A 13,379-nucleotide genomic window follows, 5' to 3' on the forward strand; every position below is an offset into this window, starting at 1 on the left:
CCAGAAAGGAGTAAAGTAGGAATTGGAGCCCTCACTAAGGAGATGATAAGATAAACAGGCAGCAACACAGAACGGAAGGCAGAGCACAGAACATGGGAAGGGCAAGACCTCTGACCCGCCACAGCTAGAGGCAGTGGCTCCAGGTGGGATTTGGGCTGAAAAGACTTGGGGTTGGTTGGGGGATCCCTGTCTGTAGATGCCCTGGGCCTGGGTGAAGCTTTCTCTGGGACTGCGGGTGGGGTGAAGATGGAGGTGCATGAAGGGAGGCAGAGGTCTGCTCTTTCCCACCCCTCCCTCATCTCAGGCTCTCTCATTGGGTGCTGTATGCGGTGTCTGTGTCAGCATCTCCTGTCCCCCAGGCTGGGGACCGGTGTGCCATCCAGGCTCGGTGGTGGGGCTGTCAGCTCCACAGGATGCATCTGTGCGTCTCATCAGGCGTCACACCTCTGAAGGCTGCACAGCCTAAAGCACCCAGGGGTTCTCCCGACAGGATAGGATTTGAAAATTCACACTAACCAGGTAATGGAAGAGCCCTTGCATTGCCAAATGAATCACAACAGATTTTCATTAAAAACACCGCACTCTCTACCTCTGCTGTAGGATGTCAATAGATGCTACAAGAAAAAAGGTCAGATACATGTGAGAGGGTTAAACAGGTTATATTTACTGCAGTATGCCTCAGAGGCACTAGTGCCACAGTCATCAAATCCAAGAGATGGCCTTGAGTAGAGGATGATCAGGGTTTGACATGTTACTAAGAAAGGAAATGTGTCCAAGTTGGGGAGTGTCACGGGGACCCTTCCACGAAGCTGTGCCAGTGAAAGGCTGCAGTCGGTGCAGAAGATAAGTAAACCACCACCAGAGAGGGACCGCACAGAGTCCTGTCGCCTCTGTCCTGGCCATTGTGGAGTCAGGGAGGAATCCCGACCCTTTGAACGGCCAGCCAGTTCTCAACTGGGGCCACACCACCCACGTGGTCCCCAAGGGGTTTCAGGAGCTATGCCCCAGATCACTGGTGGGAGCAAACAGAAACCTACTTGGGAAGATCTCAATTTCGGTCCAGGCCAGTGGTGATCGCAAAACACCTTCTATGAGATTTCCGGGATGTTAAAATGCAAGGAAATGTGCAACGAGGCCTGGGGGAGGACAGGACATTTCCATGCCCCCCTGGAGGCTCCTGGTGCCCAGCAGCAGTGGTTACCATTTGTTCAGTGCAAACTCGGTGCCAGATTGGGCAAGGGACTTGGCCCGCTTCAGCTTTGACTGGCCTTGCGGCTCTTGCGTGGAGACAGCATCATCACTGCCATTTCTGGCAGAGGGTACTGAAGAAACTCTGCCTGGGGCTGCACAGAGCAGGGGCGAAGGTCTGCTGAGGGCTTGCTCTTCCCTCGCATCAGACACTCTGTGGGGGCCACCTTGACCTGCCAAATAGAGCACATGTCCAGAAATGCAGTTTTTCAGTCAAGTGCCTGTTGCCTAAATGGAGGCAATTTCTGGATCAAATTCTGCTCCAGCACACCCCAGTAGCTATGTGAAATCATCTTCTGTTCAGTGGTATGGGCAGTACTGGGCATCTCATGGCCCCAGCTGTATAAGCCTGCACTTGTGTAAAGGGGTCAGCCTTTGTGTGAAGTAATATCCACCAGCAATGCTGCCGTCTCTGGTCTGATTTGAGAAGATGCTGGCATAACTATCACGTTGTCATGTTAGCATTTGCTAAAACTTCTGAAGGGACTTCCCTGGCAGTCCACCACTGGCTATCCCAGTGCGAGGGGTGCGTGTTCAATCCCTGATGGGGGAACTGAGACTCCCACTTGCTGCAAAATTCTGAAAAATGTACTGGTTCCAGTCATCTTTCTGGTCCATGTCCCATCAACCTGTAGGACTGTTGACCTCCCCTTCCCTGCAGAGCTGTGCGACCCCCAAGGGCAGTCTGGAGAGCTGAAACTAGAGTGAGTGGGAAACCCTCTTCCTGCAGGAGGATGAGCCAAGTTGCATTCCAGGTCCCATCACAGAGCAGAGGGCTAGACTTCTGTGATTGAGCGGTCCTGTCACCGTGAAATCAACAGGAAGCCACAGGGGTCACTATGATTTGGGATGTTCATTTTGGGAAGCTGGTCTGCCTATCACATTGAAGCCAAGATATTGTCTGGGCACGTCCACAATAAATGGGAAGTTTAGCCTCAAATGAGCAGATGTTAATAAATTCCAATCCCTCCAAATAAAAATTCAGATGCATTTTAGTCTACTCTCAGCTCAGTGGGCTGAATCCCTTAATCTACTAAATTGTTATGGAAAAACCCTTATCTCTGTCTGTCAAAATCACTGCTGTCATGGGGTGCACTCTTGGGAGGCATGAGCTGCCTCATAATAACTTAGATTTTGTGCAGTATAGCCTTAGCGTGAAGAGAGTCACACACTTTTTTTTCATGTTTTCTTTTTTATTGTGGTAAAAGTCACATAATATAAAACATACTGTTTTAACCATATATATGGTGAATGAACTCAGTGAAGGACATTCACATAGTCGTGCAACTCTCACCATCATCAATCTCCCAAATTTTCCACCTCCCTGAACTGAAACTCTGTCCCCTTTAAACACTAACTCCCCATCCCCCTCCCCACACCCGCACCCCCCTCCCCAACCTCCCTGGCATCTACCAGTGTACTTTCTGCCTCTATGAAATTGACTATTCTCAATACTTCATATAAATGGAATCAAACAGTATTTGTCTGCACCTAATGTATATTGGAATGCATTTTTAAGGTTAACTTAATAATGTCCTGCAAACAGATGGTGCCTTTTTTCCCCCTGTGCTAAACAGTAGCTTCTCATTAGTTATCTATTTTATACATGGAGGATTGTATATGTCAATTCTCATCTTCCAATTCATCCCACTGCCTCCTATCCCCCCTTGGTATCCATACGTTGGTTCTCTACCTATGTCTCTATTTCTGCTCTGGAAATTATTTTCTAGATTCCACATATATGTATTAACATATGATATTTGTTTTTCTCTTTCTGACTTACTTCACTCTGTTTGACAGCTTTTAGGTCCACCTGGAGGGTCACAGACTTGAAGGAGAACAACACAGGGTCCTGGCCCAGGGACAGTCTGGCCAACAGGGGCCAGATGGGGACAGGTATATTGCTGGTAAGTGACAGTGACCCTCCTCTGTGGACAGCCAGGGTGCCACTGGGAGGAGGTGGGCTGCAGGTTCTGGGTTTGCCTCTGCCCCATTGAGCGGTATGATCTCCCACAGGGCAATCCTGCCTGCCTTTGGGCCTCCTGCCTCAAGGGTGGGCAGGGTGAGGCTGTCTGCAGGTGGGGAAGGAGGGGTCTGCATTCTGCCTGGTGGGGCAGGCCCAGGGAGCTGAGCCCCCTTGGCAGGGGAGGAAGGGGAGGACAGACTGCATTTAGTGCAGAGAAGAGGAGAAGGTGTGGGGAATCAATTCCAGTTCCAAAAGGGGCCTCTGGCAGGAGATCGTGTGAGCAGGAGTTCGGCTGGTCCCTGTCGGGCCTCCCATGCTCCCACCTCCACTCGGTGACTCATGCCTGCATAAAGGGTGAATCATGTGGGTTATGAAACCAAAGGGCTCCTGAGAGGGAGGCTGGAGAGGCCCCAGGGAGGCCATCATCCTTAGGTCCTGCTCTGTCCCCACCGGCTCCTGCCCCTCATCACCTGCTTCCTACCTGCCAAGCCACAGACGCACACCCTGAGCTCTCTACAGCCATCCAGAGGCAGACGGTCAGGTCACTGGTCCTCTTCCCACTTAAAGGCCTTCCTGGCCTAGTTTCTGCTTTGCTGCCAGTGTTAATCAGGGTGAAGCCTTGCTTCCCACGCGTGGCCAGTTGGGACCAACAGCCCTTAGGAGGAATGGCAGAAGAGACCCTGGCCAGTCTCCTGTACAATGTGTGACACTCCTGGAGCTCTCCAGGTGCACCAAGTGTGTCTCTACTGGACTCTAGGCTGCTGGAGGCAGCAGAGCCAGGAAGACCCCACTGACTGTCTCCCTGACTGGTCCCAGGGTCCGGTGGTGGGGGTGGAGTGGCGTTTAAGCCTGCACAACTAGTGATCTCCTACTGTGAGGCAGGCCAGAGCTCATACAAACTCTCAGCAAAAGCTGGTGCCTGGCCAGCGCTCCTGTCATCCTCTGAACAGCGCCACCGGGGAGATGACTGTTGTCACTGCACTCACAGATAAAGGGGTGGCAGCTTGCCCACAGTCGCGCTGCTGGGAAATGGACAGTTGGGGACCCACAGCGCCGTCCTCCCCCAAGAAAGCTGTCCCCGAGGTTCCTCCCGAAGCCAAACCTGGGACACTGTCAGGCCTGGTTCTCAGAGCGGCCGACCCGTCTTTCCTTGTAGTTTCTTCGCCCAATACTCAGACGAGCCGAGCTCTCACGCGGGGACGAGTAAGGCTTTGCGGGCAGGAGGTCAAACACTGTTAGGCAAATGATGAGGCCCCCAGGCACCCCGACGGGAGGGAGATGCCGGCAGCCAGGCTGGGAGTGGAACTCACCTGAGATGCCCTGGGCCTTCCGGCCGCTGGGGGAACGCGTGTCCCGAGCGCCCCCTTAGTCTGCGGGAAGTTACGGGTGAGGGGGGAGCTCTTCCCCGGGGCGCGCGAGGGCCGGGTGCCGGTCACCGAGCGCGGGCCAGGGCACTGCCGGGCCGCGCGGGCGGGAACGCGCGGCGGCCGCCGCCTCCTCCCCTCGCTCCCGCCCGCCGCGGCGGCGGCGGCGCTTCCCCGGCGCGGAGCGGCTTTAAAAGGCGGCACCCCACCCCCCGGCGCACTCGCCGCTCCGGCGCCGCGCGAGCCTGCCACTGCCATGCCTCCGCGCGCGCCGCCCGCGCCCGGGCCCCGGCCGCCGCCCCGCGCCCCCGCCGCCGCCGGGGACGCGGGCCCCGACTCGAGGGCCGCCGGCGGGCCCGGGCTCCGGCCGCTCGCGCCGCGCCCTTGGCGCTGGCTGCTGCTACTCGCGCTGCCCGCCGCCTGCTCCGCGCCGCCGCCGCCGCGCCCCGTCTACACCAACCACTGGGCGGTGCAAGTGCTGGGCGGCCCGGCCGTGGCGGACCGCGTGGCCGCGGCGCACGGCTACCTCAACTTGGGCCAGGTGAGTGCGGATGGCCCCACGCGCCCAAAACTTTGGCTGCCGCCGGCGGGCGCGGCGCGAGGGGGCGCCCTGTGAGGAGTCTCCCGGAGCGCGGCGCGGGGTCCTCGGCGGCCAACCGGGCAGCACCCCGACGCGGACACCTGCCCAGCCGCGCCGGTGGGGAGCCCGTGGAGAGCGCTGTCCTCCCGTGTCCCCTCAGGTCCTCCCGCCGCCGACCCGGCCCATCGGCGCCGGCCCTCCAACTAGACGGGCGGCGCGGGGCTCCGGACCCTGTACGCGCGCAGGTGGGGACTGAGGTCGTGCGCTCCCTCGGCGTCCGCGTCTCTCGGAGGGAGGGCGGCCGGAGTCGAAGGGGCTTTCCGGGCGGCCTGGACCCCGCAGCCAGAGGCGAGGGTCCAGCCTTTAATCCCCTCCAGGCCCCCGGCAGGGTTTGGGGGAGTTGGCTTCGTCTCTGGGCCTCTGGTTGGCGGGTCTGATGGCAGTTCTCTGCGGACCGGTCGTGTGACCTTAGGCTGGTCTCTTCCTTCTTTCCATCCGCCCGCCTGTCGGGACGTTGACCTTGTGTACTTAGGTGCTCGGTGGTTGGGACGGGATTGTGTTTCGGGCCGCAGAGCACCTGCCAGGGCCTGACCACTCCCGCACCTGGCTCACAGGAGTGCTGTCAGCGAGCAAGAGGGGACAAGCCTGGGGCAGGACCGCGGGTGGGGTAGCTCCATAGGACCTCAGAGGCAGGCTCCCTTTTCCTGTGCCAACCCAGCCCGGCGGGTTGATCCTGATCTATGGTGGGTGGGGGCCCACCGGGGGACCTCTCTGTGCGTTGACCAAACCTCCAACAAACTACACACTTAGAGGATCAAGTGGAGTGACAGGGACGCGCCTTCTCATAACTCAGACCCTGCCACCAGCCAGCGTTAAATTTAGTTTCATCATTATCCGTGACAGAAGTGGGCCACCTCTGGTGCGGCTCTGATGTGAGTGACATTTCTTTGCATCCTAAGTCCGGTGCAAACGCTGCTAATGTGAGTTGTGCGGCCTTCTGGAAACGTAGATCCTGCTGTCTGAACTGTACTTCACACCGGGGGTCAGAGAGTGTCTGAAATAACCCATCATGTCCTTGGTGTGTCTTTTTGTTGTATGTTGAACACTCAGGTCTCTGCAAACATCCTGTGATTTAAGATTTGCCTTTGGGCAGGCAGCACTGGCTTCAGTTCCTAAATCTGAGGTTCCTAAATCTCTTGGTTCATGGTCCAGATGAAAAAAGTGCTTCTTGGTGCCCTTCTGGCGCCTGCTTCCCCTGTTGGCTCAGGCCCGGCTCCTGCCACAGTTCATTGCTCCGCCCAGGTGGCCCAGCAGTTTGTCTTCAGCTAAAAGTGACTCTTTAATGGCACAGTAAATTACAAAGTGCCTGGGTTCCTGGCTCTTATAATTAAGTGAACAGAGGGGAACTGAAGTTGAGCGGGGATCTCCCGGACATTGCAGTAGAGGCCTGGTGAGGCCCCTTACCACTCCTGTCCTCAGGCATCAGAGCTGCCAGCCCCCTGACCACACCCCATCTTCAAACAACTTGCATCCCACTACTGAGGGGCTTGTACCGTGAAGCCTGCCGTCTTTGCTTTGCCTGTGGGAGAGGTTTCGTTGGGGTGTGCACCCTTCCCCCGGGATCTCCTGGGGAGTGTCCAGAGTAGCCGAGGTGGGCTACACACAGCCTGGCACTCAGCCTGGGAATGGGATGCTGCTGGGACTGATGCAGGAGGCTGTCATACACCCAGGGGATAAGAGCTGTCTTCGAGGTGAGTGTGTGTGTGTTTGTGTACACGTGTGTCGTTTCTCAAGGAGGGTCTGTTACACTTTATTCCCAGTGCAGCTTTCCCCCCGACCTCCCCCAAGTCACTGCTAATGTGGAAAAGGCCTGGAGCAGTCCGGCCTCTACCTACTCAGTAAGAACTCTTTAAAAACCGTATTTGCCTTCTTCAGCCAGGAGAATCTGTGACTCATAAGTAAGATGTATGTATTATTGGCTTTCCTTTATGGGTGAGTGAGCCATGGTGGCGCGAGGGCTGGGAGCCCTGTGTCCACACGGCAGAGTGCACCACCTCTGGTGGCTGCACTGTGCTTTGTCTCCTTCCACGTTCCTGGCTCCCAGTTTTCCTGTGAGTGACCTTCCCTAGACCCTTAGTGGGCAGCTGGTGGTGTGCCCGGCGCCTGCCCTGACTCTTCATCCTGGTCTTTGCTGCACTCAAGCCCTGACTTTACCTTCATACAGCCATGGACCTGATCCTATTTATCTTGTGTGGTGCGGGTCAAATGATACCAGTGGTTATTCACCTGTCTTGAATCATGGATCCCTTTCAGAGTCTGAAAGAGGCTCTGGATCCTCTCCATTTAAAAATATACATCATTGGGAACAGGACAAACACATTTCTTTTTGCCCCTCAACTCATTATATTATAATGGAAATCCCAGATAATGCAACACAGTTTACAAAAAAAGAATAAAGATTGGAAAGAGCCAAATGTCACTCTTGACAGATGACAAAATTAACCATGTGGATAATCCAAGAGAACCCAGAGGCCAACTATTAGAACTAAGGAGAGAGAGAAGTGGGGGCTTGTTGACAAGAGACCCCTGACAATGGCCACAGCTGCGAGGAGAGCATAAGAGCTGTTAGATACTTAGGAATCAATCCTAGAGAAGTGTCAGACTCCCATGGAGAGGATTATAAAACATTGTAAAAAAAAGTGTTGGGAAAAAGCAGGCAGGAATGATAGAGAGAGAGATTACATTCATGATGGGAGAGGTGACTGTCACAGGTCCCCTCAACTAATGTGTAAATTCAGTATAAGCTAGTTTAGTGTGAGTAGATTTTTATATCGAATATGAAATCACACCAATACCATAGATGACTCCGAGAAGGAAGATGGGGAGGGCAGTGTCTGCCACCATGAGTTTCAGTGGTCATGGCAGTTCTGCCGTGGCCTGGTGATAGTCGTGTCCGTCGGTGACAGTGACTCCAGCCCAGGCATATGTGGGAGCTTGTGTGTGAGCCAAAGAGGTTCTTGTGGATGGGAGGGCTGGGCAGTCCAGGACACGGTGCTGAGAGAGCCAGGTCTCCGCAGGGAAGGGCAGCAGACCCTCACCTCCCACTGTATGGGAACTCCAGATAGGATGAGGGCCTGAGTGTGTATCATTGAGGACGACCTTCATCACATTGGCAAAAGAGAGGATTTCTGTTTATAACTTATTTTACTGATGTATAGTTGAATTGCATATTGTGTCAATTTCAAAGTGATTCGGTTGTACATACATAAATATCGTTTTTTATATTCTTCATTCGTAGGATATTGAATGTAGTTCCTTGTGCAATGTGGTAGGGCCTTGTTGTTTATTCATCCTATAGATAATGACTGCTAACCCCAAACTCCAGGTCCATCCTTCCCCCACCCTGCCTCCCCTTGGTAACCCCAAATCTGTTCTCTGTGTCTATGAGTCTGTTTTTATTTCATAGATGAGTTGATTTGTGCCATATTTTAGATTGCCACTTTATTCTTTTTTGTGGCTGAGCAATATTCCATTGTATGCTATTTCATTGCTAAGTCATCTCCAACTCTTTGCGACCCTGTGGACAATAGCATGCCAAGCTCCTCTGTCCATGGGATTTCTCAGGTAAGAAATTTGGAGTGGGGTGCTGTTTCCTTCTCCATTGTATATATGTGCCACATTTTCTTTATCTATTCAGTTATTGATGGACATTGAGGTTGCTTCCATGACTATTGTGAACAGTGCTGCCTGAACATAGGGCTGCATGTATATTTTTGAATTATAGTTTTGTTCAGATGTATGCCCAGGAGTGGAACTGCAGGGTCATATGGTAGTTCTATTTTTAGTTTTTTGAAGACTCTCCATACTTTGCTCCATAGTGGCTACACCTATTTTCATTCTAACCCAACAGTGTAGGAGAGTTGAGAAAGGAAAGGATTTCTTAAACAAGACACAAAAAGATCAAATAGAGAAGGGAAGAGATTTATCCATTAATAAAGGTGTCATAACATTAAAAAAGCAAATAGATTAGGAAGTATTTATAACATATAACAGTATTTTATAACATATAACAGATTCATGTGTAGATTATTTAAAAGGCTATAAATGAATAATGGAGAGGGAAATAGCAACCCACTCCAGCATTCTTGCCTAGAGAATCCCATGGACAGTGGAGCCTGGTGGGCTACAGTCCACAGGGTCGCAAAGAGTTGAACACGACTGAGCGACTAACATATGTAAATGAATAAGAAAAAGGATAAGCGCCAGGTAGACAAATGGGGAGGTATATATGAATAGGGAATTGAATGAAAGGGAAACCCAGGTGAGAAAAAGTGCCCAGCCTCCCTGGGAACTGATTCGCCTTAAGGTGGTCATCCCACTTCACGCCCGTGGGGTTGGCAGACCGAGATGGTGTCAGCATGAAGGGCTGCCTGGGCTGTGGAGGAGCCAGGAATTGGCAGTTGGTACAGCTGCTTGGAGAGCAATAGGAGGTCGGTTGTGTCAGCCTGTCCACATCCTGGCTTCAGCCTGGGAGATCCTCACTGCTTCTCCAGGAGACTTGTACAGGAGTGTCCGTGGGGGCATCTCTAGATGAAGGGAGACATCACCTAAATACCGCCAGGAGAAGAATGGAGGAGAAAAGTTGTCACACCAGAGGGTACTCAACAGTACTTAGAAAAGAGGGAACTAGGTGTGTATCTACATAGATACATCCCAGAAATAATGTTGAGTGAAACAGCAGGTTGCAGGTGCACAGTGTAATAGTATTTATGTAAATTTTTAAAGAACACTAAGCCATTTTGTAGAACTTATGAACACTTACACAGGTAGTGAAAGTATAGAAGCTTGGGCTGGAAGGATCCACATCAAATTCTAGTTAGTAGAATTTCAAACTTAATCTGCAATGTTCTAATTCCTAATCCGCTATAGAAGCATATAGGTGTTTGTTGTTGTTTAGTTGCTGAGTCATGTCCAACTCTTGTGACCCCTTGGACTATAGCCCATCAGGCTCCTCGTTCCATGGGATTCTCCAGGCAAGAATGCTGGATTTGGGTTGCCATTCCCTTCTCCAGGGGATCTTCCTGACCCAGGGATCGGACCTGCCTCTCCTGCAGTGGCAGGCAGATTCTTTACCACTGAGCCGCCTGGGAAGGCCAGGCATATATGTATATGTATAATATACATAAGTGATATACAAAATTATGTTTAAGCATTTTGCACCTTTTTGTGTGTCAGAACATACATACACCCACTTGCATACAGACATGCATATGTACATGGATATACACATGCACATTCGTATGCATATACATGTATCCACATACACCTACGTTCATGCACGCACAGATGTACACGTGCAGTGTTAAAGGAGGGGGGGGAAAATGCACATCATACCCATATATGACTGTTCTTGGGTCACCTGTGGGCTCAGGTGAGAATGCCCTGCCTAGACTAAAGTCCAGGCTGGGTTGGTCCACTTGTGTAGGAAGCGGTGACCTGGAGAAACAGAAGTCCTGGCTGCAGTCACAGGGTTCTTGAGACAGAGCTGTACCTGGAGCCCATGCACCCCTCTGCCTTCCCCTCTGCCAGTCATCTTTCTCCGTCAGGCCAGCTCTCAGCAGAGGTGGCCTCAGTCCAGCCTACATCATCACCTCTGACGTTGCTCACTCAGAGAAAAGACGTTGTTCATTCACATAAGAAGTATGGCAGCAAGCCTTTGGCCCCCCACTGGATCACAGCAGCACGGCGTCGGCAGCTCTTAGAAGTGATGTTTATCTTAAGGGTGGCACTGAGGCTCTGTGCTTGCCCTTGCATTTCTGCTTTGCCTGGAGTATTGAGCTAATTTGTTGGTTCTGAGTCTGAGCATAAAATAGCAGGCTGGCTGCCAGGGCCCTGAAAGATCTAAGAGCCGTAAATGGTTTTGAACTTTCCTTAAATAGTTTTACTTAAAATAGCTACTGAGCTGAGCGTACCTGGCCCAGAATTTCAGGTGGGCCTTTGTCATTCACTTGTCAACAGAGGAAAATTGTCTTGCTGCACACAGCTTGTTCTTACAACCAGGAGCAAGCTGAAGCTTTAGCCAGGTGTTAGAAGTGATGGGCTGGAACTTGTTCCAGTGAGTGTTGGGGGCTTGGGAGGGACGAGGTGAGCCCAGAACAGCAGTCACTAGGTACTGGTTTTCTCCTGGAGGCTATCTTGCTTTTATGCTCTCAACCGGGATGGTCTGTGAACAGCAAGGGCAAGTTTCTGGTGTGAGCTGGGGCAGGGCCGTGGGTGGGGGAGGGGGGCAGGGGGGCGGTTGGGCGGTTGGGGGGTGGGGATAGACAGAGCCGGGACTGGGAAGGTCATGCAGTATTACATGTTCCTGTCTGCCCTCTTCATGCAGATGGTAATGGATTGAAGTGGACATGGCTTTATTTGATGGGCAGTATCATGAGTCACTGGGGCTGCAGTGGGGGGAGGTGAGCAAAGCTTGAGTTGCAGGGCATGGCGCTGGGAAAACCCTCAAGGCCAGGGTCCGAGGACTGAGAACCCGGCCAGGGGGCTAGCCAGCTCTATGGCCCATTGGGAAAGTTGTTTTAAACCTTGGCGGAGGCCAAGAGTGTTGGTCCTGGTGGGATGGAAGAGCCTGAGGGCCGTCTAGGCCCCTCTCTGGTCTTGGACTACACAGGACTGTCTACACTTTGGGGAACACTCCAGGCTTCTTGGGATCTCTAGGCCCCTGCACAGATCTGGCCTCTAGAAAGCAGTTCCTCTGGTCTTTCCTGGCACGTCTGGCACTGGCGACCCTCTCTCTAGCCAGTACCCTGCCCATGGAGGCCTTCATGATCACGAGTGTCCGTGTCCTTTCCAGCTGGGACTGCAGCATGGCCTTGGCACTGACTGGAGACCTTGGTGTGTGCTTGGGCTTGGCCGGTGGTTCCCTGGGACTGCTGTCACCATGGAGCCTGGTACTGGCCTGCCAGTGCTGCTGGGCCTGTTCACTGTGAGGAGACCTTGGTCCAGTTAAGCGTGACTTGCTACACATTACAAACTGGCAGGCCGGGACCCGAAGCCCTCCCTTCTGACTCGCCTGCCTGCTCACCCGCCCGGCAGAGGGCCGTCACCCTGCATCTGAGACTCGGGTAAGCCGCTGGGTGAGGACCCTTTCAGCTGTGTGCTGCCGCTGACACGCAGGCCCGTGTGGACCCGGGAGCCTCGAGCGTGCATACAGTGCTGGCGCTGGTGTGCTCCGCGCTGTGTGGTCTTTACTGAGGCTTGCTCCTGAGTCTCCACAGTGGAGGGAAAAGCCCGTCCCTCCCCGGGGGCCGCACACAGTCCCTTGCAGTCTGAGGCTCTCCCCTAGATGGGCCCTCCTCCCCCTCCCTGTGGGCCCCGGCTCACCCAGAGCTGGGGGCCTGGAGGCTGCCGCCCCCTCCGGGCTCCCGTGCCTCCTGTGCTGTCTGAACCACGCTTCTCTCTTTGGCCTCCTGTTCCCCCACTTCTCCCCGTCCAGGCCGTGTAGACCCTTCTGCCCCTTCCACCGCCTTCTGCTCTGGCCAGACCCCTCACTCTGTGCTTGCTTCCTCGTGGCATCCTTGGTGCTTTTCTGTCAGATGAGAAAGGCTCTCTCTTTCTATGGCCCTCCTGGTCAGTACCTTGTCCTTCCTGGCTGGCTGCTGCTCTGCAGCCATGCCCCTGGGCTCCCAGGCCTCCGTCTTGCTGTCTGCCGGCCTGTCTGTGCCTCCACTGGGCTCTGTGCTTCATGGGCACCTCAGTTCACACCTATTGTCTGGCTGCTCCTGGAGATGAGGTCCGATGGAGCTGTCTCTCTGATGCAGAGCCGTCGGCCCAGGGCCACCTGTGCCTGGCAGACATGCCCACATTGATTGAGACTGTGTTTGTTAAGTGCTCCCCTGGGTGCTGGGCCCTCAGAGTCACGGGGAAGGCACCTCTGGGAGAGCCTCTTATCGGGGGCAGGTGCAGGCATTGTGACTGAGCACAATCAGGCTCCTCTCAGCATCTGGACAGAACCATCTCCCCTCCACCGCTTATCTGGATCCCTGCTTCTGGGAACCTCTCGGTGGGCCCCTCCCAGCTCCACGGTGCGGGGGGAGGAGCTGCCCTGTGACGCTGTAGCTGCTCCCCAGTCTGGTCAGCTACATGTCCCGGCCCCTTCCCATCCTATAGGATCCCATCATCCTGCCGAGTCCTGGTCTCTGTGAGGCCCAGTGTCTCTGCT

The 13,379-nt window shown here is 53.9% G+C and overlaps 1 protein-coding gene across 2 annotated transcripts in view; it reads left to right on the forward strand.

Annotated features, from left to right (window-relative positions):
* The first annotated feature begins 4,797 nt into the window (after positions 1-4,797).
* The window catches only part of PCSK6 (proprotein convertase subtilisin/kexin type 6), a 171,614-nt gene continuing 163,032 nt past the window's right edge, over positions 4,798-13,379 (forward strand). For both annotated transcript variants that reach the window (XM_027957143.2, XM_027957144.2), the window contains exon 1: positions 4,798-5,119. In XM_027957143.2, coding sequence (XP_027812944.1) covers positions 4,835-5,119 — 285 coding nt within the window. In that variant the 5' untranslated portion in view covers positions 4,798-4,834. The remainder of the gene's footprint in view (positions 5,120-13,379) is intronic.

The sequence above is a fragment of the Ovis aries genome, chromosome 18 (assembly GCF_016772045.2).
Source record: "Ovis aries strain OAR_USU_Benz2616 breed Rambouillet chromosome 18, ARS-UI_Ramb_v3.0, whole genome shotgun sequence".
In the NCBI taxonomy this organism is placed as follows: Eukaryota; Metazoa; Chordata; class Mammalia; order Artiodactyla; family Bovidae; genus Ovis; species Ovis aries.